This window comes from Calliphora vicina, chromosome 1, assembly GCF_958450345.1.
Source record: "Calliphora vicina chromosome 1, idCalVici1.1, whole genome shotgun sequence".
Lineage (NCBI taxonomy): Eukaryota > Metazoa > Arthropoda > Insecta > Diptera > Calliphoridae > Calliphora > Calliphora vicina.
The window spans coordinates 66869248-66888715 of NC_088780.1; the positions used below are offsets into that span (position 1 = coordinate 66869248).

The 19468-nt window shown below is 31.8% G+C and overlaps 1 protein-coding gene across 2 annotated transcripts in view; it reads right to left on the bottom strand.

Moving 5' to 3' along the window:
* alpha-Cat (catenin alpha) overlaps nucleotides 1-17523 on the bottom strand; it is a 118154-nt gene extending 100631 nt beyond the window's left edge. For both annotated transcript variants that reach the window (XM_065514949.1, XM_065514950.1), the window contains exon 1: nucleotides 17199-17523. In XM_065514949.1, coding sequence (XP_065371021.1) covers nucleotides 17199-17352 — 154 coding nt within the window. In that variant the 5' untranslated portion in view covers nucleotides 17353-17523. The remainder of the gene's footprint in view (nucleotides 1-17198) is intronic.
* Nucleotides 17524-19468: the final 1945 nt, after the last annotated feature.

A 19468-nucleotide genomic window follows, 5' to 3' on the forward strand; every position in this document is an offset into this window, starting at 1 on the left:
ATAAATAAATAAATTTTATGAAAAATAAATAATAAATATGTACAGTGCCGAACTTAAGTATTGGCAAATACTTATTATACTTTAAGGTCGATTTAAAGGCCATATTGTTGACATTTTTATAAAAAAAATATATTTATCAGATAGATTGATGAATTTCCTACAAAATACCACCAACTTTATTTCAACAATTTTGCAATATTATTTACTAATAATAAAAAGACGAAAAATTCCCCAATTCCGTCGAACAAAACTATTGGCACACTTAACCAGATTCTTCAAATTTTATCAATCTATCCACTTTTTGTTCATAGAAAATGCCATTTTATCTTCTTTTATTTAACAGTTTTCGTTTCTAAAACTATTAATGTCAATTTGTAAAAAATTTGCACAATAATTATCAATTTTGCTGAAAATAGCTAACAAAAAAAGGAAACAACAGAATCTGAGCGCAAAATCATTTTGCACTTGCACAATCAAGGAAAATCGTATGATGAGATTGTAGAGAATTTGGAAAGGAGCCGTTTTACAATTCGGAGTATCGTGCAACGTTTTAAGGGAGCATTAACAATTGAAAGTGCTAAACATACAGGTCGTCCTAGATCCTTAAGTGAGCGTAAATGCAGCCATATAATCAAAAAGGTTAAGTCATGTCCAAAAATATCTTTAACAAAGGTTGCTGCAGAGATTAAAGAAAAGTTTGGGAAAGAAGTTCACGCAGCAATAGCCAGAAAAGTGCTCCAGAAGACAAACTATAGTTGTCGTATTGCTAGACGTAAACCATTTATTTTATCTGAGAACCAAAAGAAGCGTTTAGAATATGCCGTTTAGGAATTTACGTAAGCCACATGATTTTTAGCACCAAGTGCTACTCTCTGATGAAAGCAAAATTAATAATTTTCGCTCTGATGGCCGTCAAACGGTATGGAGAAAACCCAATAAAGAGCTGGGAAAACAAAATATTGCTTCAACAGTAAAACATGGTGCTGGAGAGGTTATTGTGTGGGGTTGTATGTCCGCTGCAGGGGTTGGAGAGCTGGTGTTCATTGACGAAATAATGGACAAAGTGAAATATATGGATACACTTCAGAAAAGTTAATTTTACCATTTTCTTTCACTTTTCAAAATGACAATGACCCCAAAAATTCGGTCTATACTGGACGATTGTGGCTTTCATACAATATTTCGCATGCCCTACCACACCCTCCGCAATCTCCGGATCTCAACCCAATGGAGCATCTGTGGGAAGAGCTAGATAAGCGAGTGAAAAAGGAATTAGTTGAAGAATGGCAAAGTATTGGGTCAGATATCACAAACAAGTTGGTGGATTCATGCCTAAGCTACTCGAGGCAGTTATAAAGCAAAAATCACTTGCAACTATATACTAAATTTTGCAATATTGCTTCCTAAATCAAATGTTTTTTTAGCTTTTAATGAAGTGTGCCAATAATTTTGTTCATTGAAATCAAAGAAATTAATAATGTAGACTCAGTAGAACAGCTGACTATTTTTTTATTCAGTCTGAACTGTCAATTCACTTGTGGTTGTTGTGGCGAAAAATACAACAAGCCCAAAAGCAAAAACAACAACAGGCAACTTTGACAGCTCAGACCTTAAACCAAAAACAAAATTGCTTGTGGTTTTTGTAAATGTTGTATTTGTTGTAGTACTGTCGCTACTTTATTAATTTACTTTGATTGAAATGAAGTATTTTTTATGTTGTTTTGTTATTAATCAAGGTATATTAATTATAAGGTAGTGTTATCAGACCAGCTGATCGTTTTTTGCTACTATGTTAATTTTTCGCCGTAGTGCATTATAAATGTCAAACTTTGTTTACATTTTGTAAATGTCAAACTTTGTTTTGCTATTAAATTCGTTTATGTTTTAAAACCAATAATAATACACGAAATTAGTTTTATTTTTAAAAACATCAAATTAAATTACAAACAGATTCAAATTTATAAACATTTTTTGTTTAACAAAAATTCGCTTTGATTTATTTGTGAGCTGTTTTTGACATTTTTTCCTGCCAGCCAATTCGCCTTCAAATGCAGGCACAATGTCAAACTACATATAAAAAAATATAACCAATTCGCTCGGTATTCTGAATTCGCCGATGACACTACCAAGGCGAATTTATACAAGGTGGAGTCAGTCAAACAGCTGATAATTTTTTTTTCGCTTTTTGGTTCTAACAGTTGTCAAAGCTAGTTTTTATATTTAAATATCTACATATTCTAATCGTATTAACAAAATATTTATTTTTTAATTAAATAAGTAAAGCCCACACTATACAATTATCTACACTACATTAAGTTTTAATACTTATTTGTTTAATTTTTCATTTTTGTATTTTGACGTTTGTTAAGACCAATTGTTGTATTTGTAGAACTGACAGCACCTTGTATGAATTCGCCTTGGACACTACCTTATAATTAATATACCTTGGTTATTAATGTAGGAGATTAAAAAAGACGAAAAGACAACACGCACAAGTCAGTCATCCTCAACCTCTTAAACAGGCCGGTCCACAGTGGGAGAAACCCCTAATTTAGTGGAACTAAATTCGTATCTTCTAAACGCTTGGCCAAATTAATTTCATTTGTATGGAAATATTGCAGGCAAGGAGGTAAGCTAATAAAGTAATGCAAAATGGGTACTGCTACTTCAGTAGAATGAGCGGTAATGGCTGCTAAACTACACTACCTCGGAAGAAATTCTATACTATTTTCAATTGTAAGAAATTATTTTAATATATCTTTCAAAAAATTTAAATTATATAAGTAATTTTATTTATAGCAAGTAGCTATTTAAATCTATATATTTTGGACATTTACCCTATTGCCGGCATAGGTCGAAATATTCATATAAAATTAAACTTTTTTTAGTTTTATTAATAAGTTTATTTTTAAAAACGAATAACAATTATTAGATATGAAATGATTTTATTTCATTATTATAAATAATTTAGTTATAATTAAACAATGAAATAAAGAGTAATTAAGCTAACTAACACTTGTTTCAATTTTGTGAATTTTTATTATGAGGTTTTTAAAATTTATTTAAATTAGTCGTCTTCAGAGTCTAATGAATCACTAGGAAGTAATGGATCCAACAAAAGTTGCCTAACATCTTTTGATAACGGTTCCACTTTTTTATAGCTTGCAGATGAAGTTCTGGACAATGTTGATATAACAAAGCGTTAAAACAAATGCATTAATATTTACATAAAACTACAATTTACCTTATTTAGCCCGGGATTTAAAATTATAAAATCCCGGGATTTTCAGGAACGGGATTCCCCATTTGGCATCTCTACATAAAACGCTTTGCAAATGTTATATTTTTAATCTATATAAAGCACTACCATATTTAAAAGGACTCATAATTTTAAGTCAAATTTGGTATATGGGCATTTGTTTTTAGCAACTTGTAAGTAGTTAGAATTACATACATTTCATTTTTATATAATGTAATTACCAACAACACTTCTTATATACAATCTTAAAAAATAAGGAACAAATTTAGTACGAGATTTTACATCGTCCCAACGATAATAATTTCTTAAAAAAATTATATAAATTCGCCTCGCACTTTTTCGCAGCTAAATTTTTCAGCATATGTAGTCTATAATATAGCCTTGATATTGGTAAAAAAAATTAAGACTGCATCTCACAGCATTAGTAACTGGCAACCTTCCGAAAATTCAAAAAGTAAAAAAAAAAATTCTATAAGAATATGGCCATTGCTTATCACAAATAGCGGAAAATATATTTTTATTTTTCTGATTTACCAAGCCTCATATTCCATCTACATAAAAAAAAGTAAAAATACAACTTAAAGAAAACCTTGTACTATCCAGCTTAACAACAACTTTGAAACCAATTCTTCGTAAAAAAAATTTCTGAAAAATTTTTTACATTTAAATAGTTGTCAAAACCAAACCACTGAAGTTATTAATAAATGTTAAATATTTTTAAGTACAGCAACAACTATAGATTGAAACTACATAACAATAAATCAAATATGCGAAAGTTTTTTTTTTATTTTGCGCCAATAAGAGCTAGTTTCTGGGATAGAGATAATCTACATTATTCGCTTAAACCTAAATTAAACTAAAAATTGTGTTTCTCACTTATTGTTTATATGCTATATAATCTAGGTTTAACTGAGCATCATTGGTGAGTTAAACCTAAGTATAAAACGCCAAAGCACAAACAGATGAAAAATAAAATAAACAATTCAGCACAGCAGCTCTTTGTTTTCATTTGCTTTATTAACATCAATATAATTTTTAATATACATTTTATATACTTTAATGTCACTTTTTCTTTTAGAAAGTTAAAATTTACAAAAAAAGTTATGTAACGCGGTTGCTTTTTCTTATAAAATCTATAGTATTGCCATATTTATATGAAAAAAACTGAAGAATAAACATGTGATTTGACTGAAAAGTATGGCAATGCTAACAAAATTAATCCACTAGTGAGAAACACAATCATTAGTTAAATTCCGGCAAAATATGTTTCAGGATTAATATAACAGCGTGTTAAGCTGAGTTTAACTGACAAGTAAGAAACTAGCTCTAAATTGTTTATTTCTCCCACAGTGCGGTCGTGCGCAGACGTTATTTATATTATTAACTCTCTCATAATTTTTTACATTTATTTTATACTTTTGTATTTTATTATTACATTACTTTGAACTTGAATTTTTAAATAAAACAACTCTACAATTTTGGGGGCTCAACCCGGATCAAAGTGACCAATATTTGAATGTAAAAGTGCCGTGAAATTTGTGAAGATATTGAAGTTTTATGAATAAATTTAAAAAGTGTTTTTAGAGAAAAACCACCCCTTTTTACAAACAAATATAACGACTTTTTAAAAGAGAGAGAGAGTACGTGTGTATCGTGAAACCGTGTATAAAAAACAGTGTGTGTGTTGCATTCAAGATAGTGTTTGTGAGAGACCGCAACTAGTGTTTTTGCAATAAGTGGCAAAATCAAGGTATATTAATTATTATATTTATTATAATTAATTATTATAATTAATATACCTTGGGCAAAATTGTGTTTTTTTATATACGCGCGAGTAACAAGAACATTCTTTGATATAGGAACAAAGGCACACGAAAAAACAAAGACAAACGAACGAACGTACACATCTGCTCAAAATAATAGATACACCTAATTGGAAAAAATTTAAATGGCGGTAACATTGAAAATTTCCTCGCAAGCGTTAAGAATACATCATATTATTAAAATTTCTATCTGGCAATGTCATGTCAGTCAAAAATCTGGCAACTATTTGCTTTCATGTTGATTTTTAAAAACGAATTTATTTGAATTACAAAAAATTATTTGCTCATAAAAATAGATACACATCAGTAATTTGTAATTTGTTTATATACAATTTTTTATTCCTATTTACGTGAAACAGTAAGTATAATTTAAATTTTAGCAACAATTTTATAAAAAATAGGACTCTTTTGAAGAAAATGGGACGAAATCATCATTGTACCGAAGATGAGAAAAAAATTGTTCAAACGATGAGAAATCAAGGAAAATCATTACGGGAAATAGCAAAGAGCATAGGAAGATCTTTACATTTTGTCCAAAATGCTTTATCTAAAAAACAAAAAAGAGAAACTCGCGGTAGACCAAAGAAAACCAGTCCAGAAACAGATAGGCGGATCGTCCTTATGGTTAAAAAAGACCCTTTCATATCATCGAAAGCTATTTCTGCGGAGCTATGTAACGAAATCAGTCCACAAACAGTTCGTCGTCGTCTTTTACAAGCTAAATTGCCGGGAAGAATTGCCAGAAAAGTGCCAATAATGCGCCAAAAAAATATCAAGACAAGATTAGAATTTGCTAAAGAGCACTTACAATGGTCCGGGTGTGAAGGCGAAAAAAAATGGAGAAATATTTTATGGAGCGACGAAACAAAAATAAATTTGTTTGGAAACGACTGCCAAAGAAATGTACGCCGACCAAAAGGAAAAGAATTCCACGTTAAATTTACAAAAAAGACGGTAAAACATGGCGGGGGAAACATAATGGTTTGGGGTTGCTTTTCATGGAATGGTGTTGGTCCGATATTCCGAATAGAAGATACCATGAATGCTAGTGGGTATAGATACATATTGGAAAACGTAATGCTTCCATATGCATCGGAAAATATGCCATTAATATGGACATTCCAGCAGGACAACGACCCAAAACATAGTTCAAGATTAGTTAAAAACTGGTTCTTGGAGAATAACGTACCTGTTTTAAGCTGGCCCAGCCAATCCCCTGATTTAAACCCAATAGAAAACTTGTGGAGTGAATTAAAGATAAGGCTTTCGAAGGAAGTTTTCAAAAATAAAGACGATTTATGGGAGAAAACGCAAAAAATATGGTACGAGATTCCATTGGAGAAGTGTCAGAACTTGATATCCAGTATGCCCAGAAGAGTGGAGAAAGTTTTACAAAACAAAGGTGGATATACTGGATACTAGCTTTACTTTAATAATAAACTAATTTTTTTAAGATAAAATTATTAGCTTTTGTTTAAGAATTTTTAAAAATGTATCTATTATTATGAGCACCAAATTTTTCGAAATTTAAGAAATTTAATTTACTTTATAATATTTATTATTAATTATGAAATATTTTGTTTTTGTTTTTTACTCTCCTTTTAACTATAAATAAAAATCGACTGAATTTTTTTTATAATTTTACAATATACCATTATTTTTTTTCGTTTTTAAAAAATAAATTTTGGTGTATCTATTATTTTGAGCAGATGTGTATATATGAGTGCTTTGGGTGATTTTGTTGATATAAAAAACAATGTTGCAAATGCAAAGAGAATGGCAATCGTTGCCATGCACAAACTGATTTTTGAGGAAGAAGGTGACCGCGGAAACAGACAACGTCTACGTCAGTTTACTGGCTTTGATTTCAAAGAAGACGACGACGAGTATGAACGAAAAGGAAAATATGTTGAAGAGAACCTGAGTAATGCTGATTTGGTTGCTGTATGCAATGTGTTGGGTTTAGGTTACAACAACGACAATTTGTTTCAACACATATTTTCTAATATGAAGAAGGGACAACTGATGTGTTGCCTTGACGACGACGACGATGATGATGTTAACGACGATAATGATGCTACAATTGTACAAAACGACGCAATCATCAACAACGACGATGATGATGTTAACGACGATAATGACGGTACAATTGTACATAACGACGCAAACAACAACGACGGTGATCATAAGAATATTGAACATGACGACGCAAGCAATAATTCTTATGGAAACAAATATGTGGGCAGAGCTGAATTTAACAACGGCAGCAAAGGCAAGACGATGCAAAGTATGACAAGAAGTACAGACGATGGTAACGGTATGCAGAAGGCAGAATTTGTTGTTAATGTGCGGAAGAGTACATGTATAAACATGCAACGGTTTGCAATGAACTATCGTGACATTGAAGACTCTATTCCCTCGTTCGACGGCGACGGAAATATGCCAATTGATGTATGGATAGATGAATTTGAAGAAACATCTTCTATTATGGTTTTTGATGATTTCCAGATGTTTATTTTTGCAAAAAAATCATTGAACGGTTTATCCAAGCTGTATGTGTCCAGTGAAAGAGGTATTACATCTTATGCTATGTTGAAGCAGGCATTAAGAAATGAATTTGGTTCAACAGTGAACAGTGCACAATTGCATAGAATGATGATTCAACGACGAATGAATGGAGACGAAACAATTCATCAGTACTATTTTAGTATGAAAGAGTTGGCTTCACGGGGAAATATTGACGACAGCACCCTAATGGAGTATGTCATTGACGGTATTAATGATTTGACCGTAAACAAATCTATTTTATATGGCGCAACTAATTTGAAGGGTTTTAAAATCAAATTAAAATGTTACGAGAAGATGGTGGACAAATCTACCAAACCAAGAATGGAGAAACCAACAACGAGCAGAGTCAAGAACGATAGAAGGGAGAAAACTTGTTTTAATTGTGGTGGCAAAGGCCATGAGTCTAAAAATTGTAAGGACAAGGACAAAGGTGTTAAATGTTTCAGCTGTAACAAATTCGGTCATGTTTCCAGACAGTGTCCTACGAAACAGGAGAAGGCAAACGTACGTCAGCTGGTAACAGTGAAAAGGAAGCCGATGGAGTTCGAGGTACAATTTTTTTGTGACCAACCTTTTTCGGCGAAGACTTTGTTCGATACAGGGAGTAAATTTAATATGGTTTCTAATAACGTTTATGAAAGACTAAAAAGTCCTAAACTTGATAAATCAGATTTCTATCTCGTTGGTTTTGGTGATCAGAGGAACCAGAATAAGATTAAGCCAATTGGAAATTTTGAGCAGAGTATAAATATTGACGACGACGAATATATTCTAACTTTTCACGTGGTGCCTACCGATTCCATAGATGTTGACGTAGTATTGGGTAGTGAATTTTGTAAGTTTAGTGAGATAAACATTACTTCAGACGGTTTGAAGATACGAAAGAATCAACAATGTGATTAAAAAGGATCGATTCCCATTGCCGTTAATTGAAGACCAACTGGATCGGTTGCAAGACACCAATATATTTTCAACGATAGATCTCAAGAACGGTTTCTTCCACGTGTCCGTCGAAGAATCAAGCAGAAAATATACATCATTTATCACTCACAGTGGACAATATCAATTTTTGAAAGTGCCATTTGGATTATCAAATTTGCCTGGAGTGTTCCAGCGCCACGTTAATGCAGTATTTCGAGATTTAACCAGAAAGGGTATAGCTTTACCATATATAGACGACGTGACAATAACCGCTAGAGACGAAGACGAGGCGATACAAAATTTAAAAAGTGTTTTAAAACTTTGTGAAGATTATGGTTTGATAATAAATCTGAAGAAATGTAATTTCTTGAAAAGGAAAATTCAGTTTCTGGGATATGTGATAGAGGACAAACGGATTGTCCTCTATCACATATCCCACCGAGAAGATCGACGCGCTGATTAGATTTCCCATTCCACAAAACCTGATGCAACTGGAGAGCTTCCTAGGATTAGCCAGTTATTTCCGTAAGTTTATAGCCGAGTTCTCAATTATCGTAAAACCATTAACGGACTTGAAGAAGAAAGATAGGAAATTTGAAATAAATGAAGATCAGCAATCAATAGACTGAAGTGTGTTATGAGTCAGAACCCAGTTTTACGTATCTACAATCAGAACTATGAAACCGAAGTTCATACAGACGCATCCATGGATGGATACGGAGCAGTTCTATTACAGAAGTCACCTGACGATAACCAACTTCATCCCGTATATTACATGAGTAAGAAGACGACCGAACCGGAGAGAAAATATTCAAGCTACGAATTGGAGATTCTTGCTGTCATCGAGGCATTGAAGAAGTTCAAGGTATATTTGCTTGGGATACACTTTAAGCTCGTTACGGATTGCAACGCTTTCACCAAGACGGTCGAGAAGAAAGACTTATGCACCAGTGTCGCTCGTTGGATATTATTTCTACAGGAGTATAACTACAAAGTCGAACATAAAGCTGGAAAGCAGATGAAACACGTCGACGCTTTTTCCCGTTATCCTGTTATGATAATTTCGAACGAGGATAGTATCATCGAGAAGATTAAACGTGCCCAACTACAAGATGAAGTCCTACTAACCGTAAAGGATATTTTGAAGAATACAACGAATTATAAGGACTATTTTCTTAAAGGTGATATTCTTTATAAGATCGTCAACGATAATGAGCTGATAGTCGTGCCAAAACGCATTCAGCGAGACGTGATTAGGCAGGCCCATGAAAAAGGACATTTTGCTGTAAGGAAAACTAAGGATTTGACATGCCGTGATTACTACATTCCGAAACTCGAGGAGAAAATAAAGCATCATATTGCTAATTGCGTTCCATGTATCGTAATAAATAAGAAGAAAGGTAAACAAGAAGGTGAACTTAATCCATTGCCGAAGGAAGAAATACCTCTGAAGACTTACCATATTGACTTTCTCGGACCATTGGAGTCCACAAACAAGAACTATAATCATATATTTGCCGTTATTGATTCGTTCACAAAGTGTTGCTGGCTTTACCCTACGAAGTCCACTACCGCTAAGGACGCCATAACAAAATTGGAACAACAAGGTGTTACTTTTGGAAATCCCGTCCAGATTATATCCGACCGAGGTTCAGCATTTACTTCTGGCGAATTTCAACAGTATTGCGAAGACGAAGGTATTCAACACGCTAAAATTACAACAGGTTTACCACGTGCCAACGGTCAAATAGAACGGATGAATAGCATCATTGTACCAGTACTAGCCAAGTTAAGTTTGGAAGATCCGAGTAAATAGTACAAATACGTCGGAAAGGTTCAACAGATCTTAAACTCAACATACAACAGAAGCATCGATTCTACGCCGTTTGAGATATTGATTGGAGTCAAGATGCACAATAAAGACGACATTCGTATTAAGGAGTTGTTAGAGCACGAAGTCGTTAGAAACTTCGACCATCAACGATCCGAAGCTAGAAGAGAAGCTAAGGAGAACATCAGTAAACTACAGGACGAGAACAGAGGTACCTACAACCTGAGACGTAAGCAGGCTACACAATATCGTGTCAACGACCTAGTTGCTATCAAGAGAACGCAGCTAGGAGGCGGTCTCAAATTGAAATCGAAGTATTTCGGTCATGAAAGTTAAGCCGCACAACACCTATGATGTGATGAAAGTAAGCCATGGTGAAGGTCATAAGCTGACGTCAACTTGTGCCGAGTTCATCAAGGCCTGGCCAGATGATGGCGATGAAGACGGATTCGAGGCGAATCCATTGCAGGAAGGCCGATCTGTAGGAGATTAAAAAAGACGAAAAGACAACACGCACAAGTCAGTCATCCTCAACCTCTTAAACAGGCCGGTCGTGCGCAGACGTTATTTATATTATAAACTCTCTCATCATTTTTTACATTTATTTTATACTTTTGTATTTTATTATTACATTACTTTTGTACTTGAATTTTTAAATAAAACAACTCTACATTAATAAATAGTGGTATTAAATTGTTGAAATGAAGTTGGTTATATTTTATAAGAAATTCAACAGTCTATCTGGTAAATATATCCGGTTCGCTAGGACCAAATGTTTGGCATCAATCCAAGTTTTCCAAAATTGTTATAAAAATAAAACAAAGTTCAAGTTTAAATTATAGACGAAGATCTCTTTTTATTGTAAATAAATATTACCTCGTAGAAGGAATATATTGCGTTTTTTAGTAAGATGCACGTAGTGCTTATGTCGAAGACAATTTGACAAGTGTTTTTTAATGCTAAAATAACAAGCATAATGAGATATGACCTATTACACCGTGCGACAGCAATTATTGGACTTGAACGGGACCATATACATATGAAACCTTATGTCATATATAGTAGAACTACGTTTTTAGTTTTTCATTTTGTGATCTTTTCTCCTTTTTAAAGGACTTCAAAGTTTTAAGGATATAGAAATTTCTTAAAATTTATTTAAATAGTTCTGCTCATTAGTTTTTCTTTATATGGATATCAAATGAAAGGGGACAATTTCTAGAAGTAGATAATTTTTTTTATTTTTACTTTTCAGGACGAAAAGTTGTAAAAAATGTCCTTTGAAAAATGTATCCTTTTATATCCTTGAGAATTTCCAATATATTTTTATAAAAAAAAATATATGTTGAAACCATGCATATACTTTAACTCATGCTTAAATTTCGTTCTTATAGCTTTATAAGTTAAGCCTAAACAGAAAAAACATATTATTAAGTTCATTAAAAAAATAAATACTTTTATCGATACAGCAATTAAGATTACAAAAATATTAGATAGTACTTTTTGGACTTGAACAAGTCCACATACACATGAAACTGGAGATCGTATATAGTAAATCTGCGTTCTCAGTTTTTAATTTTCTGATCCTTTCTTCTTTTTAAAGGACTTCAAAGTTTCAAGGATGTACAAATTTATAAAAAATTAAATAAATATTTTTATAAATGTTTGTCAATATGTGTGTCAAATAAAAAAAGACAATCATTGGAAATGAAACAAAAGAGTTACTTAAATTTTATTCTTTCATATTTTAGTATAATTCTAACAAATTCCCAATTAGTACCAGCAGGAACAATTATTATAAAAAAATTAAATTTATATAATAAAAAAAATATTTAAGCTATACTAAATACTAAATATAGATATAAAAGAAAGAAGAAATATAAAAATATATTGGAGAAAAATGAATACGTTTACTCTGCCGCTTGTATGGAGTATGTGAATCTCGACATATCGACCAACAGTATTTAGCGAGCATGCGACAAGTGCTCTTTCCTCTAAAGCGATTTTCAATAATTGCTAGGTCCTGGTGGAATCGTTCCCCATGTTCGTCACTAAAATGACCCAAATTATCGGGGAAAAAATCTAGGTGCCTATCTAAGAAGTGTATTTTCAGTGACATATTCACACCCATTTCACCGAAGTTGCGAACGAGATTGCGGACGATTTCGTCGTAGTTTTCAGATTTTCTATTACCTAAGAAATTTTCTATTATGACATCTAAACTCCTCCAACTATTTTTCTCAATAGGTGATAGAAGGTTTGGAAATTCCTGGCAATTTAACAATTTTTTTAGTTGGGGTCCATTAAAAACACCTTAAAATATTAAAGATTACTTAGGGTAATACAATAATATAAGTATTTAGCAATCAAACCTACCGGCGTCAATCTTTGCTTCGCTTAATTTGGGAACAATTTTTTTCAAGTGCACCATAGCTGCACTGTCAACGTCGATGCACGAACAACATTTCTTATAAGTCCCAATTTAATGTGTAGCGGTGGAAGTATTATTTTTGATGACGGCACGAGCGGAATATTCTCAATGCTATCCTGTCCAAGCTGATGAACAATACGAGGCTGCCATTTGTGGTCGGTGTAATGAAGATCTTTGCGCCGACCTTCCCAAAGACACAAAAAACATTGGTGTTTGGCAAACCCTTTTTTTAAACCCATTAAAATGGCAACTATTTTCAGGTCAGAACAAATCATCCAACAATGTCGGTCATAATTTATTAATTTTAGAATAGCGCTTATATTTTCATAATTTTCTTTAACATCTGTACCATAAATAATTGGCACTGATGGATACACATTACCATATTTGTGTCACGCACGAGATCATCAAAATCCGCTTGGGTTATAAAATGCGGCGATGGATCGGCTAGCAGTACCGCGGGCTGCACTGAATCACATTTATGGTAAACGATTTTCTCCCTATCTTGATTCTTCAGCCTGATGGTATTCGGCTGATTGCGAATGCTCACTCCGCTTCAACCAAATTACAGGATACACCTATTTTATTGGGAACTGCTTAGATCGTAGTAACCCCTTGTAACAATAATTGCACACAATTTCCGGTATATATCATGCCTTCGGAACCATGTTTATTAAAAAATATTGTTCATACTTATCCACAAAAGCCTTTGTTACATTTTTTTTCTTTATTAAAAGGTACAAATAAATCACAAACAACACAAAATTTGTTTTTATTAGGACATTCCATATTACTTTTTTAAAAATTACCACTTATTAAAAATTATTTATAAGAATTTTGACGTGTCAATTCAAAACTACTACATGCTTGATGTTACATAAGATATTTAACTTTTTATATACAATGTATCCTGATAAATAAAAACGAATTAACTTTTAATAGACTCAACCCTTTTTTAAAATTATTAGGAAAATTATCTGGAACATGAAAGAAAAAATTGAAATTTCTTGTCCTGAAAAATTAAAAAAATATTGTTTCCATTTCTGGTGACCGTCTTCTTTTATTTGACAAACATTTATAAAAATATTTATTTAATTTTTTATTAATTTGTGCATCCTTGAAACTTTGAAGTCCTTTAAAAAGAAGAAAGGATCAGAAAATTAAAAACTGAGAACGCAGATTTACTATATACGATCTCCAATTTCATGTGTATGTGGACTTGTTCAAGTCCAAAAAGTACTATCTAATATTTTTGTAACCTTAATTGCTGTATCGATAAAAGTATTTATTTTTTTAATGAACTTAATAATATGTTTTTTTCTGTTTAGGCTTAACTTATAAAGCTATAAGAACGAAATTTAAGCATGTGTTAAAGTATATGCATGGTTTCAACATATATATTTTTTTATAAAAATATATTGGAAATTCTCAAGGATATAAAAGGATACATTTTTCAAAGGACATTTTTTACAACTTTTCGTCCTGAAAAGTAAAAATAAAAAAAATTATCTACTTCTAGAAATTGTCCCCTTTCATTTGATATCCATATAAAGAAAAACTAATGAGCAGAACTATTTAAATAATTTTTTTGAAATTTGTATATTCTTAAAACTTTGAAGTCCTTTAAAAGGGAGAAAAGATCACAAAATGAAAAACTGAAAACGCAGTTCTACTATATATGATCTCAGGTTTCATATGTGTATAGTGTCGTTCAAGTCCAACAAAAAAAATGTAAAATTGTATCACGGTGTTATGAGTCGATTGTCATAAAATATTTTAACGTGATTTTTATGTATTTATATGAGAGCTGTTGCCAAATATGGACCGATATTCACAAAATTCAGTAGTATGATTTTAAAAATTACTGATCTGTGTACTATTTTGGTTCAATATATGGAACCTATGACCTATTATGGGCCTATGTACTTGAGTGCTATTTTTGTACAATTTCATATAAACAACGCCATTAACAAGAGTGGACCATATATGGGAGCTATGAGCTATGAATTATGGACCAATATTTAAAAAATCTTGTAGTACGATTCTTGGATACAACCCAGCAAAAACTTTACTTACAAATAAGCCGAAAAATAAGGGGAATTTGACGATTCGACTACTTATTTTTCTACTAAAAGAAGTCATTATTTTTGTTCGCGATGTCCCAAAAGTAATCCTTTATATTTTGGCCGGAAATAAGTTGTTTTGTTAGTAGAGTTATTTATAGAATTTTGTATTTGCAAACAAGAAATAAAAAAAAAATAAGTCGCAGCCACGAGTCGAACCACCAACCACCCGTTTGCTAGTCTGTTGTTGTACTCACTACACCACTGCTTGGTTATTTCATTGTGCGTCAAATAATGGTTTTCACGCAGTAATGCAATATTCTTTTCTGTTTTTCTAAAAATAAACATGCAATAAAAAAATGGGCAAATTGAAAAAAAGTAACAGTTTTTTTGTTTTGTTTGTTTATTTTGTTTTTTTGACTTTACTACTTAAAAAGTAAGTTATTAAAAAAGACATTATTAAAAAGACATTGTAGCTTTGTAAGCGAAGTTTTTGCTGGGAAATTACTGATCGGTGTAAAATTTTGGTTCAGTACAGATTATTTTGGATATTTGTGAAGATTAATGTGTTTTCCGGAAGTGGTTCTTATATGGAGGCTATCACCAATTATGGGCCTATCATCGTAACATTTGGTACATCGATTTTTGTATATATTGAACAAATTTGTTTCAAATTTCAACCTTATATGGGAGGTATGGTTAAATATGGACCGATATTCACAGTAGTATAATTGCTGGATACAAATTACTGATCTGTGCGTAATTTCATTTTGATATCGATTTGTTTTAAATATTTATTAAGGTTAATATCTTTTTCGGAAATGGGCCTTATAAGGGAGCTATGAACAATTATATGCTTATTATTTTTGTCGAATTTCAGCATGGTAAATCTATTTATAAGAAATTTATGAGTACTTAACTGATTTTCAGAAGTGATATGGTAGCTATGGTCAAATATGGACCGATATTCACAAAATCCCGTAGTATGATTTCTAAATATAAATTAGAGATTTGTATAAAATTTTGTTTTGATATTGATATTTTTCAGATATTTATGTAGGTTAATGTGTTTTTCGGAAGTGGTCCTTATATGGGAGCTATAACCAATTATTGGCCGATCTTCATAGAATTAGGTATAGGGATTTTGGTATATATTGGGACTATTTATTACGAATTTAAACTTATTAGCGATATTAATAAGACATTTATGCTTATTTAAGTGATTTTCGGAATTGAACTTTATATGAGGGCTATGGTCAAATATGGGCCGATCCACAACAAATTTGGTGTTGTGATTTTTTTAAGCACAAAACTCATGGACCGATTCCTATAATGTTTACCAGAGTTAGTCCTTTTAATATAAGAATAACATGTGTAAAATTTGATGGTATTATCTGCAATATATTTGCACATATAACACAATTTTAAAATTATCATGTTTTTTTTTAGGTTGTCTCACATTTTGGTTTATAACTCTGGTTCCACTGAACAGATTTTGCTGATTTTCAATACCAAACAGCTTAGGAGAATAAAAAAACTTTTTTCGTGCAAGTTTACCAATTTTGTTTGTCTATTTTTTATATGAGCGTGTTTTACACAGACATACAGACAGACGGACAGACAGACGGACATAGCTCAATCGACTTAGAATTTCATAAGGATCAATAATATATGTATATACTTTGTTGGGTCTCAGATTAATATTTCTCAATGTTACACACGGAATGACAAACTCATTCACCACTTATGGTGGTGGAGGGTATAACAATTTCGTCTATGTGGTTTTCTTATTAGGTAATTTAGAAGTTTTAAAAAAATTTAAATCACAAGATGTGTAAGTGCGACTTTCCTTACTTCAAAGGTAATTTTTGGGTGTTTGTATATGTAAAAGATGGTATTTTTTTCATCGTGTTAGATTAAAATATATCCCAGGATCTCTATAAATTAATAAGTAATATATACTCCAGATAGTATCTAACATTTTTATTGTAAATTAAGTTTAACATCTTTTTTCTCATTATTAAACATAAGTCACTTGAACCCCTTGTGCATTAAGCCCCTCATAAAGCATTTTGTATAAAGCAGAACAAGGAAACAAGTTTAGTTTTTAAATTGTGCGTCTCGAAGCAAATGATCTAAAAACATTTTCATTTTTAATATTATTATAATCGATTTCAATAAGTTTAGTTTTTAAATTATGCGTCTCGAAGCAAATGATTTAAAAACATTTTCATTCTTAATATTATTATAATCGATTTCAATAAGTAATCTAATTAAAATTATATGTATTAATTTTTAGTCTTACCTTTTTTCTTCTTGCTCGGCCCCTTAGTATTCACAAGTGTTGTTACTTGTAATACCAACGGTTCTAGGGTTTTTTCGACTGACATAGTACGAATTTCCAAATTTTTGGGATCCCATTTCATGGCTATTTGTCCAAAATCAGACAAAGTACCCATAGTAGCTTTTGTTTAAAGACTTTTCTTCAGTAGATGCAATAGACTGATGTACAAGTAAACGCCTTTTTTAGATACACAATTAGTACAAAATGGAAATGAAATACAACACCACTTTTAATGTTTTAATAGGGAACAAATATCAAAATAATTTTTGTCAAATACTTATTTTATGATTGATATTTTAGTTACGTTTATGTGTGTATTTTAACGGTTTTAAACTGAATTCCTAAAAAAAATATAAATTTTTAGTGTAATATCACTTATATTGTGATATTTAATAAAAAAAAAAACAATCAAACCAATCAAGGCGAATTAACAAGGTGAGTGCGTCCCGGCAACAAATACAACAAGGCAAAAACAACAGGCATTTTGTTTTTGTTCAAATGTAGACAATATGTCAAAATCAAGGCGAATTAAAATATAAACAAAATAAAAGCGAATTAACATTTTAGTCGTTTGTTTTGATTCGTTACAATTGGTTCTGCATTGGGCAGAAGATAACGATTGCGGCCCGACGTTATAATTTGCTTGGATGAAAAATGGTCAATGCAAATCCGTGCATTTGGTGTGAATTGCATTTTACAAATTTCACCCCATTTTGACCGCCTCTTCTCATCCTTGGGAACATTAAAAAATGTCCCATTTCCCCGTTCCACTTTTTTTTTACATAGCCAGCAGCTGCGCATTTTTTATTTAAATTGTTAAATTGCACTTTTAAATATTAAATTTATTTATTTTCACAAAATTTCACAAATTATTTTTTTATTTTTAATTTTCACAGCAATTTTTTAAATGTTAAATATCAGAAAATATTTGTTTATTTTTTTAAATTACAATACTCGCTTGCTTTTTTTAAAATAAAAAATGTAAACATAAACAAAGTTTGACATATAGTCTACATTAAATTACGGCGAATTTAGAATCAGCTGATTTTATGCACTCACCTTGTTAATACGCCTTGAAACCAATCTTCATTTCACTTCATTCCGTTTAGAGTTGCCTCGTTTACAAATAATTATAAAAAGGTATACAGGGATGGAAAATTCATTTTTGAAATGAATCAAGTGGTAGATATTCGACTTTTTGCAGAAATGGTTTTATGTTGGAAAAAGGATGGAAAAGTCGGAGACAATAAAATCTATTATTTTATTTTAATTATTTGTTGTTTTTATCTTTTTTACTAACAATATAACAAGGCGTATTTAACAAGGTGACAGCAGTTGCGAATTGAAATAAATACAGGCGAATGCACTTATTTTTTATATATAGAGTTTGACAAACGGGCGTACGGGCGAATATTTTTTATATATGTAGTTTGACATTTATGCGTGCTATTTCTATAATCAGCTGTGCTGCCGATGGCACCTTGCAATATAAAAAAATATTAAAATGTTTTCTTTACCGTCTCCACGTACCATGCTTATATCCTAACATATGAAATAATTCCACATCATGCCAACCCATCACGATCAAGGCGTATTTAACAAGGTGACAGCAGTGGCGAATTGAAATAAATACAGGCAAATTCATTTATTTTTTATATATGAAGTTTGACTTAATGACGTTCCGGCGAATATTTTTTTATATGTAGTTTGACATTATAGCGAGCTAGTTCTGTAATCAGCTGTGCTCGCGATGGCACCATATTATATACACCTTGATCACGATGCATCGTTTTGTGTAAAGAAAATTTATATACAAGGTGGTGGCCAAGGCGAATCTAATAAGGTGACCTCACGAGAACAGCTGATTACAGAACTAGCACGCGATAATGTCAAACTGCATATATGAAAAATATTCGCCGGAACGCCATTATGTCAAACTCCATATATAAAAAATAAATGAATTCGCCTGTATTTATTTCAATTCGCCACTGCTGTCACCTTGTTAAATACGCCTTGGTGGTGGCAGTGGCGAATTTAGGCAAATACGAGCGAATGCATTAAGTCAAACTCCAAGGCGAATTTATATACCAGGTGGTGTTGATAGCACAGCTGATTAATGTTTTTTAGATGTTTGAGCTGTCAAATTATCTTGTGTTTGTCGCGGCGAATGCTACAATAAACGTAAAAGTAACAAAAACAACAGGCAAACTTTGACAGCTTAAACCACATAA